Source organism: Hydra viridissima, unplaced genomic scaffold (assembly GCF_058129835.1).
Source record: "Hydra viridissima isolate aposymbiotic clone 2 unplaced genomic scaffold, HvirCarnegie_v1 scaffold_11, whole genome shotgun sequence".
Lineage (NCBI taxonomy): Eukaryota > Metazoa > Cnidaria > Hydrozoa > Anthoathecata > Hydridae > Hydra > Hydra viridissima.
The window spans coordinates 791534-818618 of record NW_028324310.1 but is presented as its reverse complement, the minus strand read 5'-3'; the positions used below and the strand labels follow the sequence as shown (position 1 = coordinate 818618).

The 27085-nt window shown below is 25.7% G+C and overlaps 1 protein-coding gene across 4 annotated transcripts; it reads left to right on the top strand.

Moving 5' to 3' along the window:
- The first annotated feature begins 359 nt into the window (after positions 1–359).
- LOC145191159 (uncharacterized) lies at positions 360–26860 on the top strand. Of its 4 annotated transcripts, none has more exons than XR_016444871.1 (49): positions 360–432; positions 837–920; positions 1045–1090; positions 1222–1343; positions 1693–1742; positions 1852–1933; positions 3055–3132; positions 3344–3405; positions 3740–3798; positions 3966–4042; positions 4855–4949; positions 5363–5425; positions 5531–5585; positions 5944–6079; positions 8088–8118; positions 8559–8670; positions 8796–8826; positions 10039–10054; positions 10243–10291; positions 11268–11309; positions 11457–11507; positions 11721–11807; positions 12726–12797; positions 13159–13268; positions 13350–13476; positions 13606–13717; positions 13841–13944; positions 14154–14249; positions 14957–15024; positions 15145–15230; positions 17756–17814; positions 17906–17930; positions 18156–18208; positions 18495–18542; positions 19012–19067; positions 19247–19402; positions 19524–21210; positions 21712–21839; positions 23205–23273; positions 23654–23750; positions 23848–23945; positions 24024–24105; positions 24211–24318; positions 24476–24611; positions 24704–24812; positions 25187–25288; positions 25440–25494; positions 25775–25968; positions 26607–26860. XR_016444871.1 is itself a non-coding variant. In XM_090066366.1 (49 exons), exons 3-49 carry the CDS (start codon positions 1051–1053, stop codon positions 26694–26696), a joined length of 5490 nt encoding a protein of 1829 aa, XP_089922492.1. In that variant the 5' UTR covers positions 360–432; positions 837–920; positions 1045–1050; the 3' UTR covers positions 26697–26860. The 4 variants fall into 4 exon arrangements, 3 of the variants coding, with proteins under 3 accessions (XP_089922492.1, XP_089922493.1, XP_089922494.1); XM_090066366.1 differs by having other exon boundaries at positions 25162–25288; XM_090066367.1 differs by lacking the exons at positions 360–432; positions 837–920; positions 1045–1090; ... (1 more) ...; positions 1693–1742; positions 1852–1933 and having other exon boundaries at positions 3055–3107; positions 25162–25288.
- The last annotated feature ends 225 nt before the right edge of the window (positions 26861–27085 follow it).

The window sequence follows — 27085 nt, the reverse complement described above, 5'->3', positions numbered from 1 at the left end:
TATTTCCTTTTCGGAACAAACAAATAATATTTTCATTTACAATTCACAAGTTAACACAAGCTCATTAATGTAATTCATTTACTGAAAATTTTAAAAGAAACGTAATAATGGGAAATATGTATTTCAGTGATTTCATACACACCAGGACACGATCAGCTTAAATATTCTGTCAAATATCAACATTTTAATTCAATAATCCACATTTTTTGGTATTGTTGTTTAATTCCATCTACAAAGGGAAGTATGGTCATTCCATTCTGTGTTTTTCTCCTACCTGAAAATTCAGGAAATATTCTAAACTCCATCGCAGAGAAAGTAAGCTTCTTTTAAACGATTATTTTTCCCATTCTTAAAATAATCAAAATAAAAAGTATGTATCTCCACTAGGGTCCGTTTAACAACAGAAAAAAAAATTCTTGTCAAAGCAACCGCGTAAGTATTTCGAATAAATTAATTTTTATTCCTTAAAAGTTTCTTTTAATACATTTCTTATGCCGCGAAATTATAAAAATAAACCTTAACAGGGAATTTATTTTGACTCCTCATATTTTTCTAAATTATATGTCATCTTTTTTAAAGAATAAGATCATGCAAGAAGCTACCCATAATTATTTTAGTAAAACTGTATAAAAACGAATCAAACACACGTGGTTTTTTTTTTTCTTCTTATTCTTTTCTTTAAATAAGTATACTTATTTTTAGTTGTTTGAAAAAATACAGCTTTTTCCAACATTATTATTACCAAATTTACAGCCATTTCTAAAAGACATAATTTAGAAATGAGCTTACAGTACTTTTAAAAATTGTCTTTGTAGTTACTTTTTTCCATAAATTAGGTTTCATGCAGTAGGTATGTTTAAAAAGATAAAGTAAGACAGATAGATGCTGATATTCTATTTTTCAAAATAGCATTGCATTAGGTATTTTTAAAATAGCTAATTCTAATCATTTTTTTTTGCTGATTATCTTATATACTTATATACTCTGAAACTGTAAATATATATTGAATTTATGAATTTTTTAAACCTTTTTTTTTTTTTTTAGATAACAATGGTTCCCAGTAATAAAAGAGTTCAATTAAAAGAAAAATGTAATTCTTATTTAACATCTTACATTAGCTATAAATATATTTTAATCTTAATATATGTTGAAATTAAATATAGTATATATTAAAAAAAAAATTAGATTTTTCCTTTTAATATATATAACTCTTTTGGTTAGCTTCAAGGCAGTGTGTGAGCTATTGGTGGCAATTGAAAGAAGAACACAAAAAACATTTTAATCTGATGAAAATACATCTTTTATCTCCATTTTTGTTTAGCAAGGTGTACCAAGATAAATGTGTAAGTATGTTAAGCTTTTACCCTGTTTAATGTTAACATTTATTTTGAAAAATGAATTCAAAAAAAAAGTTTTAACTTTAGTTTTCCAAAAAAATAGTTAGTATAATTACAACTGTTTTAAGTAACAATTTATTACTACTATGTTTTAAGTACCAATTTTTGAAATTTTACTTAAAATATAGTAAATCATATATTGCACTTTGCTAACAAATGATTCCAGAAAAAGATGTTTATGTTGATTTTATATTCCTTTTAAAATTCTTATCTATTGATAATGAATTTTGTTGTATATTTAAGAACTTTGATATTTTTTTTTGTCTAAATAATCAAAGTAGTTTAATGTGTTTAGTGGATTGAATGGGCTAAAAGTGCGCGTATATTAACTCAGAGGCGAACTTGGTAAGGAAGTTGTTATGTCAATTAAATATATTATAACTTTATAAATGTTGCTCATTGTTGAAGAAGTAATAAATGATTATTTGTTTTTTTGTTTGTTTTTTTCATTTAGTGAATTAGATGAACTAAGCGATGATGAGTTACAATATACAGATCTTGTAGAATTGACCATGATAAAGTTACAGAAAGAAATTGTAAGTAGTAAGTAATAGTAAAGAAATAATAATATTTAGTACCTCTGTTCCTATACTAGATTTTAGTTAAAGCTTTTGAAGTTCTTGTTTGCATTCTGTGATTGCATAAAGGATTAACAATGCATACATTCAGTTCAACATGGGTGATATATATATATTTTTTAAATCTATTGTTATGATTTTTTTTTCTGACAAATTTTTATCAATAGTGATTTCCTTTTAAAATATCAAATGATCAGCTGGAAAGTAAAAATAATTAAGCAAATTCTAAAAAGAAGCCATCATATTTAAGTAAAATTTCTTATGCATTTGTAACCTATCTAAATGTTGATTTAAAAACAGAATAAAATATGGATGATAAATTCTTCAAGAAATGTATGAGGTTAAAATAAATCCTATAAGTAAACAGTTGGAAATATTTTTTTGCAATGAAGTTTGAATTTCCTGTTTTAACATTCCAATCAAAGAATGAAACTGGAGCAGTCTTAATATTCTTGGTGTATTTAAAAACATTTCTTTTTTTCAATGTATTCTTCATTTTTCATGATGCGATTGGGTATATACATCCAGCTGGCTTTCCACTTTTATTAAGCAATTAAATACAAAACTCCAATAAAAAAAAACAAAAAAAAACAAGACTATATTAAGTAAAGAAGGAGTAGCTCTGAATGAAACTAAAATTTAAATTAATACTGAGTCAAATCTTGCAAAATGATTTTGGAAAAATAATTGAATTGTTAATTTGGCAACCATGTCATCTGCAAATTTCTCTTATTTAAAATTGTACCAAACAAGTGCATTAACATTTAGTAAGCTAAATGGAATTCATAATTGTCTATTAAAATGTTTTAATGACATATTTATATTTAAATAACAAGAACTTTGCAGTCCTTTGAAAGAGATTTGATTTGTTAACAAAACTTTCTTATAACTTCATCAATGTGATTAAAGCAATCATCAAGACCATCTCATGACCTTTATTATCTCTGTTTGTGTGTGATTATTATATGAACATGATTTGTATTATCTCTGTATGTGTGTGATTATTATTTCTGCATGTGCATGATTTTTTATTTTTAAAGGGAAGTATTTTGACTATAAGATAAATATTTTGTTTTTAGAGTTCTTCTTCAAAAAATACAACCCGCATCACTCAATATCTTGAAGATATTATGGATGATATTGATTCTTGTTGTTCTGTAAGACAGTATTTCATTTTCAAATTTACTTGATGTGCTCAAATTATGAAGTTTTAATAAATAAATTTTTAATAAAGTTTATAGGATTTTGTTGTCAAACATAAGCAATGTATTTAAGTAAATGAAAGCGGTAAAATTCCACAACAAAGTATTTGAATCTTTTTACAGAGTGGCGATTTTATCATAACAAACCATTCAATTCTTTTTATAGAGTGATGATTTAAAAAAAGTAATAGCTTGTGTGCAAGATAAATATTGGTTTAAATCTGTTAGGTATTTTTTTTTATTTATTTAAGATGTTTTTTTGTAAGAGTTCAGTAAGATGAAGTAATTTAGAATATTAAAATTATCAACATATTTATAAAATATTAATATTAATGAATAACAATACTATTAAATTTGATAATATACTAAAATTAAATTTCCTTTGATGAAATTATTCATATTGGTTATAGTTTTTATAAACCACTTGCCTAAACGTTGATGAGATATCTTTGCTTGCTGAAATGAAAGAAGAAAATATCTTCGGCTTTTACTATTCTATGATGCTTCTATTTAAATAGTTCTCAATAAACATTCTTTTTTTTTTTTAATGGCATTTTTTTAGATCTCAAATCAAAATGAATTTTAAGTTGGATGAAGCTCTTTTTCTGTCTGCTTGGCAGCGTATTATTTTTATTTGCTTTCTTCAAGTTTTTAATTAGAATAATTCTTATTTGTTTCATTTTCATTTTTTAAAATATTTTTCTATTCAATTATATTGTATTTCAAAAATAATATTCAAAGTATCAACTTTTTTTTGTTTGTTAGGAGTATTTATATATATATTTTAGTGTGTTGTTACATAAAAGCTATCTATAATGGTGAAAAGCCTTTAGAAGTTTTTGAAAGAGATTCTACCATTGATGAGGTGACAAGTTGTTGTTATCACTCTTTTTTTTTTTCCTCTCAGTTTATTTCCTCTTTAAGCATTATTTTGATTTTATACCATTTTCTACCTGTGTGTCGGGTACACACTTCTGTTCATACTGTGCACACTTTGTACCCTTGCAAATCTATATGTGTAGGTATGTGTTGTTATTCATCAGAATGAAGCAAAATGAAGAATATGTAAACATTTTGAAACATTTAGAAATCCTGCAGTAAAATATAGCTTACGGATGCAGCAAAACATCTAAAAGTATTATGAAACAAAATTTGCAGCAGAAGTTTCCAAAAAATGGTAGAAATTTCTGTTATAACAATACTTTGGAATACCCAAGTGAGAGCCAGACTTAAATCTAGTCAAGAATTGTTAAGGAAAATCAAGGCAATAGCAAATATTTTCAATCTGAAAGACCTGAAAGATTATGCAAAAGAAGAGTGATCAAAAATCCAGACAAAATGATGTTCTTCCTTCTTGTGCCATCTTTAGGTCATTTTGTTTCAAAAAATGATAGTTTGCAACTTTATACTTAATTGTGTGTGTGCACACAAGCAAATATGAATATTTTTTAACTCAAAAAATAATTTCTGTTAAAAGTTTCCACCTCTTTAATTTTATTTTATGTTTTTTCTGCAACCCAAGATTTTGCAACTAAAACATTCTTTATGCTGATAATATAAAGAATGTTTTAGTTGCAAAATCTTAGGCTAAAATAATTATTCTAAATATGTTGATAAAAATAAGCGTAAAGAATCTTTCTTTTGTGAGAAGTGACTTTATTTTTGTATGTAATTCAGAGCTTAGCAAAGAGCAAGCAAAATGGTAATGAACATTTCTTGCTACGTGAGTACAGTAAAGCAATCAGTTTCTACACATCAATTCTTCATACAAAGTTAGAACTTTTTTTAATTCAAAGTTTTGTCTATTTTCAGCAACTAGTTTTTGAATTTCTTTTATAAAATGTTAAAAGTTGATTTAAAAACAGAAAAAAAGAGCTGAAAGAAAATTTGAATGAAAGTTTGGTGCTTTTTTTTAGCTGCACCAAAGTGAAATGTTTTGAACATTTGACTTAAAAAGAAAAAGTTTTTATGAAATTTTTCAACCTTCCTGTGCTATAAAAGCTTTGATAAAGTTGAGCTGTCAAGAATGAACATTTTGCTAAAAAAATAATTTTTTTTTTTTAAACAAGAAAAAATACATTACCTTGTTAATAATATATATATTTGGTTGAACATCCAGAAAGAAATATTTAAGTAAAACATATATATTGTGAGCTCGTTTTATATGACTGGTGTGACTTTTTAGACCATTTGTTTGCATTATTTATGGAAATCGTGCTGCTTGTTATTTGAAAATGCAGGAATTCAGGTCAGTATTTTTTGAAAATATAAGTTTGATTCAAAGAAAATGAAAAATGGAATTAATTTTTACATAATAGCAAAAAGTAGTTAATTTGTATAGTAAACTCTTTAGATCAGCTGTTTCAGATGGTCGAAGAACTACAACATTGGACCCAATGTGGGAAAAGGTAAGTTTTTTTAAAAAGAAAAAATATATATTTTTATGGCAAGATTTTTAATTGAAATGAAAATAGGGAACAAATCTGAGTTTTTATGACTTTGGTCCTCTTTTAAATACCTATAAGTTAACTTTCTATCTTGTATATTTTGTCTCAAAACTTGATCTCATTTCTCTCAGGCTTCAGACCTCCATTTTTTTTTTTTAAAGAAAACTATTGGTGGATTTTTGATATTTGTTGTCTATTAAATAAAGACTTAAACTTAATCCTCTTGATAAAGTGAGACTTCTTTTGATGTTAACATCGATGTTCACATTGTCACAGCGAAAAACAATTTGACATTAATTTAAACATATTTCACTACTAGGGTCAATATCGATATGCTCATGCTTTATATGAGTTTGGTGACAGAAAAACAGCTTTGGATGTTTTATCAAAAGCACTTGATATATGCGAAGTGAAAACGGAATTACAGGCTCTGAATGAAAGAATAAAGAATGAACGTATACAATTTTTTTTTTTTTTTTTTTTGTCAAACTAAAGTTATTTTTAGACTTAAAAGTAAGGCTCTAATCAGCAATTAAGCATCAGTTTATTTATTCAGCTGTGTAATGAGCCTTTGACCACCAGATACTTGTAATGGTTTAACTCAATCATTCTGTTTTGTTCAACTTTTGTTCAAAAGTCCTATTAGTTATGTGATTTTTTGCTTCCAGATGAACATATTTGGGTAATGAATATGGGTCCTAAACATTCTCAATCGTTTTTTGCTTATACTCATTGAGGTCATTAAATAAAATTTTATTTATTTGGTAAAATGATACATTTGAGGACAAATAACCCAATAACTTTGAGTTTGAATAACAATGTTGAGAGTTTTTTTAAAGACGGTTCAAATAATGTAACCATATTTTCCACTTTTCTATTTTACATAGCCATTTGCTTTAACCCCATTGAGATTTTCTTTAGCCTTTTTGAGTTATGAATTAGAAAAGTGATTATACTTTATATAAATACAAGTGAATGTTAAAAGCTATGGAGTATACTGATCTGCACATGAAGATGTAAGATTTGCTTAAAAAATTTAACTTTATTCTTTAAATTTTGTTTGTTGAGGATTGAGCATTCTTCTCATGAGATGTGATAATCAATATTAGAACTATTCTTTTAAAAAAATATTTATCACATTCATCTAGGAACTTTTTTGCAGGATATTAAAATTTTGCATTTATTCTTATAAGGAATTCAATAACATCAAAGACACAACAGATAACAGATAATCTGTCTTATTGTTAGTCCTAATTTAAGATAAAGGCTTAAAATAAAAAAGCACTTTTTTTTCCACTTGTTTCTTTAAATTAATTTTTAGGTGTTTACAAACGCTTTGTGAGATTGGGGTGAGGACAGGAACAATTTTTTTTAAACCATTTTATTACAAGACAATATCTAGGTCAGGTATGTTATCGTTGGGAAACTAGTTTGCAAAATCTTTTCAGGAGACTAATAAAACACTTATAAACTTCTAATGACCATAAAATAAAATAACCATAAAATGAGATGACTGTTCAAAAAATCAATTTGTTTATTCTGTTCATGTACAAAATTGGACTTTGGACCTCATTTTATAGAAGCATCTTTGTTATTGCTTAATTCTCTCTCTTCAGTAATAGCAACATTTTCAATTATTGAGCTACTAACATGGTTAGTATTAAACATGTTTAACATGTAGATAAACTTTTTTTTAACATACAAGATAAACTTTTTCTTCTTGCTTGCTAATCGCTGAAGCTGTATAAAAATGAGGTAATGTTACACATTACCCGATTTTTATATAGCTCATTAGTAACTTTTATATTAGCTTATTAGTGATTTTTATATAGCTCATTAGCAAGTCATTAGTAACCTATTCTCTTTTAGTAATCTTCTTCACCATCCTTAAAATATCCAAATCTTTTATCTTTGATATGTTTTTTTTTTTTTAAGTACTCTAGATTCCAAACACAAAATCTTGGTTTTTGTTTAAAATCTTTTAAAATCATCAAGTCTAGAATGCAATCACAAGACCATCATTTTAGATGGATGTTCACTAATATCAAATGTTGTCTGACAGACATGGAAGATGTCTGTTTTTTTGATGGTGTGAAGCAGAAAAACATCAGATGTTTATCCATCCATATATATATATATAGATGTTTATCCATCTATATATATATATATATATATATATATATATATATATATATATATATATATATATATATATATATATATATATATATATATTCTAATACACTGAAAAAAGGAAGAAGTTTTGCTAAATTCGATAAATTTGATAAATTTGAAGATTAATAGCTACGATTGTACAGATGTCCATCCATGTCTGTCTGACAAATGTCTGAATGTTTTGAACCATATATTATGTTCAGACGATATGATTATAAAACTGCATGGCAGATAAAATCTTTGGAAAGTTTTCATTTATTTTCAATTTAAATTATTTTTAAATTTTAGTTTCCAATGCCCTGCAGCCAATTGCATTAAAGTATGTGTTTATTTTTATTGATATAAGCTTACAATTTTGTTTATTATTGTTTTTTTTTTTTTGTTTTTTTCAAAATATAAAATCAATAATTTGATAAATAAAAATCCTGCATAATTTAAAATTTTAAATTAAAGCTTCAATTGACATCTAATAAGTATGTATACACTTTTAAACAAATTGTATTTGTTTGTGTAGAACCTTATATGATGAAAGTTTTTTATAACATCAAACTAATAAAATCAATGAATCAAAGATTTAGTTATAAAGAGTTTGAATGAAAAATCCATAAAAATAAATTTTTTAGTCAATGAAAATAGATTTTAAGTTTCTTTATTTAACTGAAATTTTCGATGGTCATGAAGAAATATCCAGATCAAGAAATATCTGTATAATACTATCATTATATAAAATTCAACAGTTCTCTTTTAATATTTTTTCAGCATTGTTAATCATGAAGCTATTTATAATGAAGACAGTGAGGAGGAAAATTTTGAATGTAGTGACGAAGAAAACATTTCTATGTTATCATTAAATTATGACAGCGCTGATAACGTAAACATTTTTTTTTTACTAATCTATAGATATTGTGAAAGCAGTTTTTCTGTTCTGATATCTTTTTCATTTTACTTTTTATTATTGAAAATATATTTAAAGATAAACTGTTTTTTTTCCTTTAGATGCCTCCACTGGTCACTGATGATGATACAGGTAGTAATAAATTTATTGTTTTGTTAAACATTTTTGGATAAGGTGCATTAAATGCCTTTTCTTTTGAAATGTTATGGCTTTTTTTTTTAAGAACTCTAGATTCCAAACACAAAATCTTGGTTTTTGTTTAAAATCTTTTAAAATCATCAAGTCTACAATACAATCAATACAATCACAAAGAATACAATCACAAGACCAATGTTAGCAATGTTTATTTCATTCGAATAGACTTCTCCTGCTTATGTTATAAAACTCTTGAAAGGGTCTTTAAATTATGACCAATTGACTTATCCTAACTAAAAAAGTCAAATACTTTATACAAGATATCACTACAAACAAAAGTAAAGATAGGGGCTGTTTACATGAGCCTGCTTGCCAAACTGATTTTAGTGGCAAAGTATTTTAAACATTTGTCCGGAGGAGTTCTTAATAAATATATATTTCCAAATCCAGCATCACATCCATTAAACAAAAGTTTAGCTATAACAATGTGCTTATCAAAAGACACTAGATCTTTAAGTATAACAGCTAACAGTTTTGAAATTCATTATATCCAAAGATCCAAAGTTGTTAGATAGCCATATAAAATACAGCTTTATGCTGAATCTCACTAAACATCTTGCAGAATTTGGATGTCAGCAACTGCAAAGGGTCAAATTAGAATTTTGATCTGTGAATCTTGTACAATATTAAGTTAGTAAAAATGGATTTTGGTTTGTAAAGCTTAAAATATTTGGTGGACTGCTTTAATTGTATTCAAATTGAACTATACTTTTTAGGAAATAACATTCTTGTTAATAAGAACAGAACCAAGCCAGAGACATTTGATGTGGCAAATTTTAGAATTCTGTTTATTTTGTTTATTTCTATTTCTTTACTCTATATGCACAGTTTTAGCCTACCAGCAATGTTTTTTAAGCCCACCCTCATAATTTAAGAAAATAATGTGTTATAAAGTCTTAAACTTTTATAGAAAACTTTTTTTTTTAAAAAAAACTATAACAAAGGCTTGAAAGTTAAATTTGTGATATTTGGTTCAATATCTATGAATTATAAAAATATAATATAAATTTACATAAATATATTTATATAAGTAAGTTTATATAAATAAAATTTGCATTTTTAGGCAAAGGGTGGATTAATTCCAGTTTAAAGATTTTTATTCTTTAAAATTTGTTTTGTCAGAATATTTATTTATTTATTTTTTTTTAGATGAAGACAGCAATGTGTAAGTTCTAAATTTTTGTCAGAATATTTATTTATTTATTTATTTATTAAGTTATTTTATTTATTAATTTATTTTATTAAGTAAGTTAAATGAGAAAGCCTTCTTTTTCTTCTCTTCCTTCTTTTCTTCTTTTTCGGAATCTGAAATCATTTATTTTGTTATCTGAATTTCTTAATTTGTCACTGCAGTAAGGCAGCTAACCTGTTTAAAAAAAGCACCTCCACCAAAAAAGTTAAGGTAATTTTTTAAAATAATAAAGTATTTAATTTAATATGCTAAACATTTATTCTTCCAAAGTTTACTTTTAATGTTAATTTAATATTTTATTGCTGTTAAATTATAATGGTAATTTATAACAGTTGTAATGTTAGCTTTTAGATTTTTTTTTTTGTCTTTGGGTATATTTTTGTTGTTTTTTTGTTGTTGTTTTTTTAAGTTATTTTAACATTTATAAACAACAGGATTTTAACATTAGTGAAACAACAAGATTTTGGTCTTGTATGTTTTTCATAATTAAGAAAAAAATGTTAAATTTCTAAGTTTCTTTAAAAGTAAAAATCCAAATCTCCCCTGCCTAGTAAACAGCCAATAGAGTTTTTTCTAAATCATGTTTTAAGTGAACAAATGATAGTGAAAAAACATTTAAAGTAAAACATAAGTCCAACTTTAATAATTTATTTGTATCTTAAAACCACAGAAGTGTGACTTTTTTTCAACTATTTTATATATTAGAATATATATATATATATATATATATATATATATATATATATATATATATATATATATATATATATATATATATATATATATATATATATATATATATCTAATACACTGAAAAAAGGAAGAAGTTTTGCTAAATTCGATAAATTTGATAAATTTGAAGATTAATAGCTGCGATTGTACAGACTGAGATAATAGCATGACTGAGATAAATAACAGAAGTATTTTACTTCATTTTACAAGTGTTCAATTAAAATGACTTATGGATCATTAAAATTGCATCAAACAATTTTTAAAAGCACCATCATGCTCATATATAAATGGAGATAGCATAGACTTTATGATGTAATCATTTGAATATGGGAAAACCATTTGCATGAACTTTACCTTTACATATTCGCTTTTTCAAAGTAACTTTATAGCTGAAACTAAAATTCTATTGAATTATTGTGTATATTGAATTATTTTTCTTTGTATATTTCTAAAGTTAAAGACATCTGCTAAAGAAAAAAATGCTAATGCAAAAGAGGTTTGTAATGCATTTATTTCAATTTTAGTGTCAGTATTGTTTTTTTTTTTAATTTAAAGTTGGTTTCTGTTCTGAGGCTCACTTTCTTTACTATTTTTCTTTTTAATGCAACTCATTTGGTTTGAAAATTTTTTTTTTCCTTTTTAGACTAATTCCATGCAAACCATATTAAGCGACATGGAGTATTATTCTAAAGAGGTTTATTAAAAAATGTTTTCTTTTTTTAAATTGGTACTAACCCAGCAATAGATGCTATTATCCTTGTAGCATTAACATTTAATCTATGTTAGCCTCAAACCTAAAAAAATACTTGCTATTAACACATCAATACTTGCTGTTAACTCACTAATGCTTCCAAGTTGCATTTTATTTAAATAGTGGTATACATTGCATTTTTATGTTTTTTCTTAGGGAACTGATGCACTGTTATCAAAAAACTTTCTACGAGCAGTCAATAAATATCAGAAATGTATTGATATTCTAAAGATTCAGCCTGAGGTTTTATTCTTTTTTTACTGTTACATTTTAAAATTGCTGCAGCTAGATTATTTAGAAAAGTTTTCTAGGTAATCCATTAAGTTAATAACATTTTCAAATTTTGATAAGAATGTAGGGTCATCTACTGCAAATAGACTATGTATCTGCATTTGGCTGTAGATATAGAAATTGAAAGCCTGTTGGAAATAGACCTCAGTTGAGTAAATAATTATTTTTTAAAAAAATTATTTACTGATATCTGACTAGAGCTTGTGATCTTGAAAAAAAATTCCAATTCATTGCGAGAATCATTGAGAGGATCATTGATCCAATTCATTGAGAGAATCACTCAAAGAGAAAACTTGAACAGTGATATTCAAAATGTTAAAACTATTTTAAATAGCTATGTTTGTACCAAGATATCTTTTGTAAACATCAGTTGGCATAAATATGTTTAGGACAACAAGTTAAGGCATGTGTTGGCAAAGTTTTTTTTTAAATCTTTTTTGAAGCGATTAGAACAGGTTTAAGTAAAGCACCATATTTTCATTTTATTGACTTTCAAGATTTGCATTTGAAGAGATTTTTAATATTTCTTACAACCAAAATCACATTTTAAAATTGCTCAAAAGAAGACAAAAAACTAGATTTAAAATAGTTTGGTAAGTCTGATGAATTGAAACTTCTATTTTCCATTAACGTTTTATTGGAATACAACTGTTGAATTATTATTTCATGCATACACCAACACCATCACAGCACATTGTTGTGAAGTGTAATTTTTTGAGTTTGTCTTCAGTCATCCGAAAATAAAATGCAGAAAAAGTGATTAATCTAGAAGCTGTAACTAAAACAAATCAGATAGTGACTTTTGGGATAAAAAAAAAGTATAAAAGTTGGTTTTTATTTAAATTTTTATTTATTTACTTTTTGTTTTAGGTCTTTTCTCCACGACCCACTATAGCTTTATTATATAGTTATGCAACAGCTTGCTTTGAAGTCGGCTTTATGGTAATTTTTAATTTTTTTATTTTTAATGATTTTTTAGATTCAAATTTGTTGGGTTTAGTAGTAAAGCAAAAATCCAACCTATAGTTTTTTAAATGTTAACTTCACATTCATGTAATACATCAATCAATATATAATGTATAATATAATACATAAGTCTTTGCTTCTTAGTCATTTCAAGTTATGTTATGAAATACTAACATAAGTATTATTTTTTATTTTATGATTTGCAATCCTTGAACACTTGGCCATTATTTAATATCATTTTGTTGTCATTGTGAACCTTGTGACATTGTGAGTCCAGTTATTGTTATAGAAAAAGTGTATAAAGTTTTACTTAATCCTATAAACTCACTTATTTTAGGAATGGAACAAAGCTATTTTTCACTACCAACAAATCAACAAGAATTTTGCTGATTTTTGTTTTCCTCTTCCATATCTTGGTATTGGAAGAGTATTGCTGGCACAAAACAGGTAAAACAGGTTTTAAACCTTTAGTACTTCTTTAATGTTTAAAGCAGCTATTTACTCTGCACATTTTTGTTTTATTTTAAGGTTTCAAGAAGCTCAAGACCCTTTACAAAATGCACTGGAATTAAGTTCAAAGCCTAATGCTCTAGTTAATGTCCTATGGCCTGGTTCAGTAGAATACATAGAAGAATCAATTCCTGCAAATCTGCGTGTGAGAAATTTTTAAATAGTTTTCTAAGTTGTTCCAAATATGTTTTTACAATGAATGAACTGTTTAAATATAATGGTTTTATGTAAATTAATTGATCTTAAGCTTAGTTTTAATTATTTATTGTTTTAGTTGACTGCTGAATCTTTGCTGGATTTATGTAGGCACCCTCCAGCTCCTGATGCCCTGTGTCGCTACCTGATGTGTTCACTCCGAACAAGAGCCATCTATTTCAATGATCCTGGTAAAGAAATAAATATTTTAATGATTGTACTTTAAAAAAAGGCAATTTCATTTTTTTTTTTTTGTTTTACTATAAATTCTTGCTAATGGATTAAAGAATTTTAATGAATTTTCTGAATTATAGAGTTTAAAGGATTTATATGTCTGCAGTGCACAGAACATTGTCTGATCAAGATGCATGTTGTTTGTTGGAAAAAGTATAAAACAGAAATGGAAATTTCTAAAAGGGTATATTCATAATTGGTTTATTTTCATGATTATAACTTATTTATTTAACTTTTTTTTTTTTATAAACCAACTCATCCTTATAAGTCAAAGCTTTCTGAATCTGTGAAATGGTCATGAAAATGTGCTCTATTTTAATTTCATCATTGAATTTATCTTTTATCGTCAGTTTCTTATGTTTATAATTTTTAAAGTAAAAAAATTGTTTTCAGGAACTTTTAAGTAGCAAGTGTTTAACCCCTGACTGTCATGGTTTCGTGATAAAGATTAGTTTACTCGACGTTATTGATGGCCGACTTAAAGACAAGGTTTTAACTTTCCTTAAGTAGATTTTTACCAGCAAATTATTTTTAGACTCTTTTTTTTTTTTTTTTTCCCAATTCCAATAAGACATGTACTTCATTGACAAAGTAATTTTTATGCATTCTTTTATGAAGAGGATCTGCTCGAAAAATGTTATAAAACTCACACACACAATATAAAATATAATTACCTTTTTTTAGTAATTCGGCTGTAAAATTAGTTTGTACTGAAAAATTTTACTAGACATTAGAAATAAGTCAAGCAACACAATTTTTTGAGAAAATAGTTTTATGGATTTATTTAGGGGTTTTAGAGACAAAGACACAAAATGATGCACCAAACTTAGTTTTGGTGACTCAGACCCAAACTATATCTGAAAAATAAGTTTTATTCATTAAGATTTCACAACAAATCAGAGTTTTGCATGAACTTCCACCTTTGAACAAAAAATTTCCTTCTAAAAATAATAAGGGTCTGGGGCCAATTAATCTGTTTACAGAATATGCACCCAAAATGATAGACTACTTATAAAACAAGTTACTTAAATTTAAGGGTCCAGGACCCAATTATCCTGTTATGGAGAACGAAATGGTAAATTACCTTTGAATTAAAATTTTGCCAACAAGCTTCAATTTCAATTTATAAAATAAATTAAATGTTATTATTATAATAAATAATATTATATTGTTAATTAAATTAAAATTTTTTTTAGTGGACAGACGAAAATAAAGAATTAAAAAACAAACCTTGCAGCAAAGAAAACCAACAAAAAAACTTGAGGTGTTAAATTCTTTGAAAATAAAATATTGATAATTGTGATTATAATTCTATATATATACTTGTATTAACTTTAAGCCTGCTTCATAATTGTGATTATAAAAAATTATTTTGACGTTTTAGGCAGGTGAAAAGTGACAGGAATTCTAATAAAGGGCTGAAGCAACAGAATGTCAGAAAAAATGAATTTATAAACACCATTGATAAAGGTATTTAGGAGTAATTTCAGACAATATGATTAGAAGTAAAATTATTTGGTAATTGTAATTTAAAAGCCTGGTTTTTTATTGTTACGAAAAAGTGTTACAATACTTTTTAGAAAGTAGCATCAAATAATAATGGAAGGGCTGCCAAAAAACATATAAAACTTAAAAAATTGTGTAAGGAGGGAAATGTATTAAGTTTGAAGGGGATTTCTTGTACCATATTTGTTTGTAAAAGTTACATGAAATGAGTTTTAAATTGCACACAAAAAAGGTGACAAAGATAAAGAACGTTTCTTCTTATTTTCATCTGTAGAAGGGGAAAGATTCTTCTGATGGCTTGATAATATAAGATTCTTCCAATAATCTCAAAGACTTTAAACCAGTTTTCAGCATTTCTGAAAATATTTTATTGTTAATAAAATTGATAATTTCAGCAATAAATGGAATGAAGTTTAAATTTTTTTCTAAATTTTTGTATTAAATTAATCTGTTTACTTGGTGTAGCAATAGTCGGTGTAGTTTTTCTTTGCAATATGTTTTTTTGCTGTTCTTTTTTTTTTTTTTCAAAAATGGCAGAAAAATATGAGAAAGGAAAAGTAAGTTGTTAGAAATAATAAAATATTTTAAAATTATTCCTTAAAATATTTTAAAATTATTCCTTACTCTGTAATGCTGCTATGTGTATGAAAAAAAAGGCTTAAAATATAACTAAAAAAATAAAACTAAAAAAATTCTGAAGCTAAGTATTTAGAAAATAATTGGTTTGTTATGTATATAAATACCGAAATTTAATTTTGTTATGTATATAAATACCGAAATTTAATTTTGTTATGTATATAAATACCGAAATTTAATTTTGTTATGTATATAAATACCGAAATTTAATTTTGTTATGTATATAAATACCGAAATTTAATTTTGTTATGTATATAAATACCGAAATTTAATTTTGTTATGTATATAAATACCGAAATTTAATTTTGTTATGTATATAAATACCGAAATTTAATTTTGTTATGTATATAAATACCGAAATTTAATTTTGTTATGTATATAAATACCGAAATTTAATTTTGTTATGTATATAAATACCGAAATTTAATTTTGTTATGTATATAAATACCGAAATTTAATTTTGTTATGTATATAAATACCGAAATTTAATTTTGTTATGTATATAAATACCGAAATTTAATTTTGTTATGTATATAAATACCGAAATTTAATTTTGTTATGTATATAAATACCGAAATTTAATTTTGTTATGTATATAAATACCGAAATCTAAAAGTTTCATAAGGATCTGATTACTCAACTTCCCACTTTAACAGCAGTTTCAAGAATACTATTACCATTGTAACCAAATTAACATCAGTGCTAATAGACCTTAACCACGTTTCATTGATATACAGAACTGAAGAGAGTTGCAGCTTCGTTAAGTGATCACAATATGGTAGGTTTCATAAAATTTCACCAATGTTAAATTCTTACCAAAGATAGTAAAATGTTGTAAGATAAAAGTTACAATTTCCAGTAAATGATAGCTTAATACAGTTAATTGTTTCTAATTGGTGAATCATTTTGAAAGATAAGGACCAACATTTTACTAAAAGCTGACCTCATTTTGTTATTTTTTTTTATTTTTTTTTTTTTTTTTATTTTGTCATTTTTTTTTTATACTCTTAACCCTAAAACCTTCTGGAAGTCAATCTAAAATATAGTTCCTACATAGCCAAAATTTATTTGTCTCACATCCTGCCAATAAAGTTATAGTAAACAATTTTTATCATTATTAAAAAAAAAGAAAGTGAAATAAATAATAGAAAAACCCATAACCAATTTCATCTACTTTTTAAAAAGTGTTTTTCAAAAAATGTTTTAGAAAAGGCCATTTACTTGCAACTATTAGCGTACTTTGTGGAAAACAGTTTTGATTTTACCCTAAAAGATCTACTATGTATAGAGCTATGCTAACTGAAGATCATGTAGATGTTTTCTGTTTATCAACTTCTCAATGATATTTGCTACTTAAGGTCATAAGTATCTCTGAGAATAATTACCTTCATATGGAATTGATAAATACCCACTTGTAGTTTTATTATTATTATTATTTTTTTTTTTTCACTTTTACTATTGTGTCCATCCATTCGCTTTTGTAGTTTTTTTTATTAATTTTAGTCTTAACTTTTAACTGCTTTTAAATTGGAATGATTTAAGTTTACAAAAAAGCTGTTTCAATCAATTGCTTCAATCCATTTTATACATTTTATAGATTCAATCCATTTTATACATTTTTATACATCCCTTAATACATTTGAAAACAATCAAAATTTAATTTGCATCTTTTTCTAGACTATACAAAATCCAAAGAACTGTAAACATACCTTTTGTATATTGCAACAACTTCTACTCTTCCTTCACTTATAAAATTTTATTTTAGATGCTGCTGGTAATATTTTGTCTCACGCCATAATTATGTTATTATAATTCTTCGTTTTAAAGTTAAAAAATCACTTTTTTTCATTTAGATCAATCACGGCCTCAAGAGATGCCCCAAAACCGCAAAGATGTGCAAAAAGAAATTAAAGTCAGATTTTGCATTTATATAAGGTTTCTATGATTTTACATAGTGTGGTTTTTGGCAAACTTTTAAAAATATTTAATTAAACTCTTTTTAGGGTTTCTCTGAAGGCTTGCATGAAGGTATGAAGTTTTTTGAAAATATTGAAACCTTGTCAAATATTTGTATACTAGTTAATTTTAAATTGTCAAAATTAAGTAAAATGTTATCTGTTTTCATTACTTTTTTTTTTTTTTTTTTAGATATTTAAATATTTTAAGTGTTTTACATATTTTAACAATTTTTTTTCCTACTTTTACTTATTTTTTTACAATTTTTACATGTTTTTTGTTTCCTATATTTACCAGGTGTGGAACTTGTTGTTTTGAAGAATAAAAATGAAGAGAGTCTGTTTCAACCAGTAAGATTTCCAAAAAAATATCTGACTGAATAAAATCAGAAAAGAGTGCAACACAAATTCTCTTTTTTTGTCAGTTGCATTTATTGAATTTTTTAGCTCTGATTTTTTTTCTTTATTTTTTTTTTTTTTTTTTTATTACAAAGTCCAGAAATAAAAAACTTTGATTTTTCATTAAAATTTCAAACTTTAGTTTTACTTCAAACTTTAATATTTCAATGAAAAATCAAAATATCATATTAATGATTTATAGAGATTAAAAATATTTATAGAAAATCCTAACTTTTAGATTAAGTTGAAAAAAACAAAGTCAACCAAAAAGAAGGTCAAACAAAAGGTAAAATTCTTTAAATTGATGTTTCATATATAAACATATAAACATATATAAATAAATATAAACATATATAAACTAGCAAGGTTAATAAGTGAGGTAAGTGAGGTTAATTAGTTTAATAAAACACTTACCTCAGTAATCTTGCTAGTTTTTGATATTGCTATTGAAAATTGAAATGGCTGATATAATAAAACAAAAATGAAACATGGCTTACATGTTATGCTAATATTCTAAATGGCTTGTATGTTATGGTTGTATGTTACTTGACTCATATTTTGACTTTGTTAAGAAATGAGAAACAAATATTTTTACATCATTTTAGTTCAATTAAAGTAAAATTTAAATTTAAGTTTGAGTTTTTATGGTTTTTTTGGTTTTTTAAATTCATTTGTTTATTTTTGTAATTTAATTATCATATTTATGCTAATTTGTGAAAAAAATGTTAAAACTTAAATTTAATGAAATGTTCCAGGTTACTTTGGAGATTCCGTATCAAGACCATAAAAGTAGAACTTCTTCTGAGACTCAGTAAGAAATATTTCTATATTTTTAAATCCATGGTAACATACTATAAAACAAAATTTTCTATCATGTAAACTCAAATAGCTGTTTCAGATCTCAATCCAGATTGGCTATTAAACTCAAATAGCTGTTTTAGATTTCAATCCAATGATTTGCTATTTAATTAAAGTATTTTAAATTTTTAGTTCTAAAGACCAACCTGCATTGCTGACATCAGATTTACCCCAAAAAAATTTCATTCTCGATAGTTCACCCTTTGACATAGACTGTATTTCTGATGATTTCTCTGAATATGCTGGACTAATACCAGACCCATTGGGTACTGCATTAGGCATATACCAGTAAGTTATGCGTATAATAATTATAAGTTAAAAAAATGGCAGAAATAAATTTCAGTAAAATTATCATCTTAAGGTTTTTGTTGTGTAAAATAGATCAAGTATACTGTTGTTTGATTTTTAGGCTGTTTGAGGAGCTTTTAGAGAAAAAAGTTATGCTGGATGTTCATAACAGCCATTTTATAATTGAATTTATGAATATGTTAGATGAGAATTCTAAACTTTTAATAGAAGAAGTTGGTGGTTTGAGAACATTTCTTTGGAAATGCAATAAATTTTCATTTGATAAAAAAAATAGAAGTGTTGTCTATCTATCCAGTGAAGAAGTTCTTTTTCAAGTTTGGAAAGATCGCATTCAAAATAATAGTCTAACACTAACACCCACAAGTGAAGAACCTTTATTTGATAGGAATCATTTGCAAATGCAAACTTTATCTGGTTCTATGAACCCATACGCTACTGAATTTTATCCTAAGTTTACTCTACCATGTTCTTCAAGATCATCGGAATCAGAAAGTTTTAGTTGTTTGGAGAACGATACTTTATTTTGCCAACCACCAAGTTCTTTAGAAAATAGTTTTACTGAAAGTTCACAACTTCCTAATAAAAAAATACCAAAAGATGAAAACATCTCAATTAAAGAAGATATTGATTTAGCTACCCCACTGAGAGACTTTCAACAGTCTGAATTGGTGTGTGATTCAGGTGACGATCAAGATCTTCCTGATTTAATAGAAGAAGTATTCATTGACACTCCTCTATCTATGGAAAATGTTGATAGTAATTATTGTCTAGAAGAAAACAATCTTAATGAACTAGAGATGAAGCTGTTAATGTCTGTAGATCCATCAAAAAAATCAAGTGTTGTGCAGATGGGCAAAACCGAGAGTATAGAGCTTTTTCAAATGTTGCTGTTAAAAGATGCAAAGCGTAGAGGAAAACAAAGTTCTGTTGAGCCTCTGATCTTATCAATGGACGATGAAAGGGAAAATAACTTCGTTCAATTTAAATCGACTTCCTTATCAAATGTTTTTGAGTCTCAAAAGAGAAATTCTATTGCACCCATTCAGGAAAACATGAAAATTAGTCAAAAAACATTAGAGAAGCAGCTTTGTAATTCTCAATATTTTACAAGAAAAAACCAAACTCACAATAACAGTTCAAGTTCATTAACATTGGATGATTCACAGATCAATCTACAAAATTATAAGCCTAGACAAGATGAATTCTTGAATGAAAGTACTTTGGAAGAAGATAAAGTCTCAAATGATAAAAATCTTTCAGTTATTCAATCTTCAAAAAGTTATACTGATTTGTTGTTAAAAGGGAATTTAAAGAATGAAATTGAGCGAGTCATCACTTCATGTACAACTAAATATCTCACTAATTATTGTTATGAAAGGCTAAGCAAAGACATTATTACTGGATTAGCCCAAGGAATGTTTACATTTTGTGATCCTGAAACATCAAAAGTAACCAAAAATATAGCAGAACTTAATGAAAATTCAGAATACCGCATTGAGATTGATCAAAACTTTGAAAAGTTAATAAGCAGCAGAGTAGAAACTTCTGAAAAAAATTGTGCTGTTGACATTGGAGTACAAGCTGAGCTTGGGTGCAAAGAATATGATGAAATCCTGAGGAAGAATGATGTGCTGATTAATACAAATAAAGCTTTAATAAATGAGCGTAAGTTGAGTCAGCAGCAAATCGAGGAATCTGCAAACTCTCTACACAACCTCAGTTTAAAGTTTAATTCAATGCAAGATAAATTAAATAATGAAATAAAAGAAGCTCACAAGCTAATTGAGGTAAGTTTTATTTGATTTTGCTTCACACAACTTGTTATTTTTATTTTTTATTTTTTTATTTTTTTCTTGTTTTTATTCTAAAGCCTTTGACTAGGCTTCTGTGTAATCATTTTTTGTTACGTTATTTTTATTTATATATATATTTATATATTTTATTTATTTATGCAATAACTTATACAAAACAAGTATCTACACATGGAATGTGATTACAACATGTATAAATAAGTTATTGTATAAATAATATAAAAAACTTGTAAGTGAATAAATGGAAAATTATTTAGATAATTTAAAATCAGCATTTAAATGTAAATTAAACACATGGGATGTGATTTATGTTTTGTCTAAACTTTTCTCAAAATGATGTTTAATTTATATGTTGATATCTTTTGTGAGGATTTTTGCAAAGTACTTTCAGATATACTTAAATTTTTGATGGTATATGTAAATATAAGATATAAAATGTCTAATTATCAGTTAGTATTTGTATTTTCTTTTGTGGAGCACTTGCGAAAAGATTTTGCACAACAGCAGCAGAATCACCAAAATGAATCTAAGAGGTTGGCACATGAAAGAAGGGAGTTGCAGAATCAAATTGCCAGCCTAAATTTAAAGCTTTCAGAAGAACAAAGGTGCAGACTTCCATAGATTTATTATCATTGTTGTTATCATTATTATTATTATTGTTATTATTATATTGTTATTATTATTATTATTATTATTATTATTATTATTATTATTATTATTATTATTATTATTATTATTATTATTATTATTATTATTATTATTATTATTATTATTGTTGTTGTTATTGTTATTGTTATTATTATTATTATTATTATTATTATTATTATTATTATTATTATTATTATTATTATTATTATTATTATTATTATTATTATTATTATTATTATTATTATTATTATTATTGTTGTTGTTATTGTTGTTATTATTATTATTATTATTATTATTATTATTATTATTATTATTATTATTGTTGTTGTTGTTATTGTTATTGTTATTATTATTATTATTATTATTATTATTATTATTATTATTATTATTATTATTATTATTATTATTATTATTATTATTATTATTATTATTATTATTGTTGTTATTGTTATTATTATTATTATTATTATTATTATTATTATTATTATTATTATTATTATTATTATTATTATTATTATTATTATTATTATTATTATTATTATTGTTGTTATTGTTATTGTTATTATTATTATTATTATTATTATTATTATTATTATTATTATTATTATTATTATTATTATTAGTATTATTGTTATTATTATTATTATTATTATTATTATTGTTATTATTATTATTATTATTGTTATTATTATTATTACTATAGTATAAATGTACAATCAAGTAATTACCAGCAACCACTTTTCCCATCAATTCGGCTTTCTTCCATTAATTGGGCTGGGCATATATCTTATCCTTGTAGACTTGAGTTAGTCTGAAGGTAAAGAAATCACTCTGTCATTCTCTAAAACTTGCCATCAGCAAAGGTCACACTTTGTATGGACATTGCTTAAGATTCGAAAAGGTGATTTCCCACCTTAACTACGTCAGTTTTTCCTCAGTTAAATTTGCTATATGAGGTTGAGCATTATTGTCTGTTAGTGAAATTTTCTTCGGATTCAGATGGAGTTCTTTGATTTTTTGCTGTTCTTTGTGAATCAACTTTCACTTTTCTAAATTTCTGAAGCCATATCACTCTAAAATTTGTAATCTTGCAAAGATTAAAAAAAAGTCATTAAGTCATGCTTTATTAATTCATGCATGAACTGTTATCTATATCATTCTTTCGCATAAATTTTGTTGTATTTGTTGTATAAATTTAATTTAAATTGCAAGAACATTTTTCACACTCCTTTTTTTAGATTATTTTATTTAGAACTGTTTTTGTACAAAGTTTAAAAGTATTTAGTGGATTGTTTTAAATATGTATTATGTTTATGATATAGATTGAAGTCTGAATCTGCGCTAAAAGATCAAAAAATATCTAAACTTGAAAAAGAACTGCAAGAACTAAGGTTAAATGACTGTAATATTTGTATTGATTGTAATGTAATATGTTGATGTTGAAATGCAACATGTTGTTTCTGTAATATAATATGTTGATGTTGTAATATAACATTTGATGTTATAATGTGACATGTTGAAGTTGTAGCACACAAAGTACAATCTTTGATAAAATTGAGTTTAAAATGTAGAAAGTTACATTGAGAGGTTATAGTTAACACTTATATTCATATCTGGTATAGCTATTTATCATATTGTAAGTACAGCAAGTCCTTTGATTTTAACTGTTAACTGTTGGTTGTCGATGGGCTGAATGACAAAATAATTTTTTTTAAATTTCACTTTATTTTTTTTAATCTTTTGAAACAAATTTTGAAAGTTTTTTTTTTAGACTTAAAAACCAACACCAAGGTGTTGAACATGAGGATATTGTTCATCATTTAACTATTTCAAATACAGCTCTCTCGAAGCGTGCTGAAAAAGTAGAGGTATAAAGTTTCTGTTGTTACAACGATTTTATCCAACCAGTTTTTTCCATTTTTAATTCAAACTACAAATCGTTTCTGAGTTATGTTCTTCTTTTAGGTAGCATTTTTAAAAGTGAACAGAGATGCTGTTATAGCCAAATATAATCATCAAGCTGAAGTGTTAAATGATGTTAAGCGTAGTATAGAAAAATTGCCGTAAGAATTTTTCTTTCTATTTTGATCAAGAAAATTGTTCCGTTTAAAAAAAGTCTCTTTAAAATATGTTGTTTCTAGAAAAACTCCCGATTCATTGAAAATATGTAATAACTGGGAAATTTATAAAAAGTCATTTTATGATTGCTATGAAAAGATGATAGTAGGTGTTTAATTCTGAGTTTCGGTTCTTCTATTTTATTCCAGATTGATCTTGCATAAATGTTTTATAACTATGTAAATATTTTAGTTATCACTTTAATCCTAGGATGAATTCAATAACTTATCAGATGAACTAAAAAAAGGGAAATCTCTTGAAGAGCTGCCACCTGCTAAGTACGCAGAACCACCATCATTACCAGCATCACTTAACATGGTACAATTTTAGATTATCTTATTTTGATTATTTTGGTTTAAACGGAGAAAAAGAAAAGTTTTACAAAACTTTGTCGTTGATTTCAGGTTTTGAGAGCGCTGTTACAAACCCAAGCCTGTATGGTTCATGTTAGTATATTTATTGCTTTTTTTTTTAGAATTTCAACATCCCAATGCACCCTCAAGTCTTTAACTCTTCTGTAACTCCTATAAATAATACCTCTGGATACTCAGCTACTCCTCACTCGCCTAAACCAAAAGATGATGGTTCACCAACTTCATCTAACTTTGCAAGTGCGTTTTAACAGATTTTTTTTCTCTGTTAAATTATTTTGGATGATCTTTTGTTCAAATGTTCTCAAAAGGTAATTTTTCTTTCTTTTTAGGTAGTAAGGCTGATATGAATGAGTCTCCTGTAAAAGGTGGCCTAAAGTATAACAAGATGTTTGACAGAATAATACTGGGTCTTGGACCTTTATTTCCGAATTTTTCTCGGTGAGAACCTACCGTAAACAAAATTTTAAAGGTTGTGCACGTTTTTAAGGTTTTTCAAATCTTTTTCGTAACATTTTATATCTTCGAGATCTTTCAAATCTTTTTCAAGCAAGTTTGGCAACAATGTGGCCACTTTAGACTCAGCCCTTTGCAAATGAATCAAAAGAATTAGAAATTAGCAACTAATAAGTTTAATTTTAGTATGTGTGTGTGTATGTATATATTTATATCCAATGTTCTTTATATCTATATATATCTATATATTTATATCTATTATTCTTTTACATTCACAAAGTAAACTTTTTCTAAAGATTCTTGTTTGTGTCTTTTTACGATTTTTATCAATCAGTGATGAACTTATTCGTCATGTAAAGGACTATAGACGATCCAATTGCGGCTCGCTGTCAGGAGTAAAAATAGATGTTCTTATATCAAACATATCTGAAATGATCAGAAGGAATACAAGTTATAATCAGGTGAATGGGTTATGGTGGTTTTTTGTTTTTGTTTACACATTACATTTTTATAGTTTTTATAGTAACCATTTATCAATGCTACTGCGGAATATGTTTTTTAAGGCGTGATGACTTTCGATATTAAAACTCGGGATGTTTTGTTTGTTTTCAGAATAATCGAGTTGCGAAAAATGAGGCTCACCCAACCAAACTTAAAACATCAGCCGGTAAATAATTGAATTCTTTTAACTATTTTGTTTTTGTTTTTGTTTTTTTTTTCTTCTATAACTTGAAATGAACTCTCTGATGAAAAAGGAAAAAAAACAAAAAAGTTTTTTTTCTACAAATTGAAAAACTTTTTTTTTTTCTTACTCTTTTTGCTGTCTCTCAAATCCGCGATGGTTTTATGGTACAATTTTTTCCGAATAATTGTTTGTTTTTTTTTAAAGTTCGGTGCGTTATTATTTGTTATCTACTTTTTTAAAAAACACTTGAAATTGGTTGTAGTTTCTGCGCCTTCTAAAAGAACTCGGGCGAACCAAGAGCGTAACCAAGAGCGTAGCACATGGAAAGAAACTAATAAAAGTGGCAGAAAAAGTACTGCCGTCTTTGGAAACGATGAAGCATGTGTCATTTGCTTTGCTGAAATGAGTTTTACTGCGTCTGTTACTTTGCAATGTGGACATCTTTTTCACAGAGAGGTGTTTTTAAATCTGAATTTTATTTGCTGTAATTTAGAGTATATAACTATTAAAATTGATATAGTTAAGAATAATAATAAGAATAATAGAAAGTATGAAGTTAAAAGTTGAACTTTTTTTGTATTATATATATATATATATATATATATATATATATATATATATATATATATATATATATATATATATATATATATATATATATATATATTTGTTTATTTTATATTATCTTTTACATAACTTGATTGCAGTGTAATTTATGGGCAAATATTATTCAAGAGTCGGGCTTCTCAAACGGGATGCTGGGGAAATAGAATGTTTTAACAAAAGAAAAAAAATGTGATTTACAAGATCGTAGATGCTAACTAATTTTTGTTAACATCTATTAGCTGCCATCTTTTGAGTAAAGAGAAAAATTATTGAAGCTTATAAATTATGTTTCTCAGACTCTTTTTTACTTATTTTTTATATTTCTGAATAAAATTGGTTTCGATCAAATGAGGGCTGCTACTTACGTTTCGAGTAAAGATTCGATATCTTTATCTAAAAAAAAAACGTTTTTACAGGTATCCCGTTTGAGACATTTAATAAACACTTTTTTATTTAATTTTTAACATGTTCTGAAATTTGTTTTTCAGTGTATTAGCTGTTGGTTAAGTGAGCAAAGAACATGTCCTATTTGTCGAGAGTATGCGCTCCTACCTGACGACTTTCCTACTTTAAGTTAGTTGTGGTAATCGAGATTCCTACGCTCTATTCTGACATCGATTTTTTAATTTTTATTTTTGTTTTTAAGTTTTATTGTCATGAATTTCAATCTTTGAATTTTTTTGCTGAGAAAAATAAATTTCTGTCATCACAAAAATGGAAAATAAAATCCCCCTGAGTCAAAGCCTTTTTTTTTTTTAATAATTACGGAGGATTGGCACAATTGCGGAGGTTAGTTGGCATCGATTGTTCATTGTAACATGATTTATTGTAAACTTAATCATTTTACCATCGTGCCTTGCGTCGCTCTGCGGTATTAAAACATAAAGCATTAAATTTTAAGACATGCATTATAACCCATATTTTGGATAATTTTGTGCTGCGTTTTTTAAATTCTTTTTAAGATTCA

Bases quoted from the DNA above. Each gene is read 5' to 3' on its own strand.
- LOC145191159 (XM_090066366.1), top strand. From the start codon at position 1,051: ATGGTTCCCAGTAATAAAAGAGTTCAATTAAAAGAAAAAT. The intron at 12,798-13,158 runs GTAATTTTTAAT...CACTTATTTTAG, and splicing joins GCTTTGAAGTCGGCTTTATG to GAATGGAACAAAGCTATTTT. The intron at 25,289-25,439 runs GTGAATGGGTTA...GTTTGTTTTCAG, and splicing joins GGAATACAAGTTATAATCAG to AATAATCGAGTTGCGAAAAA.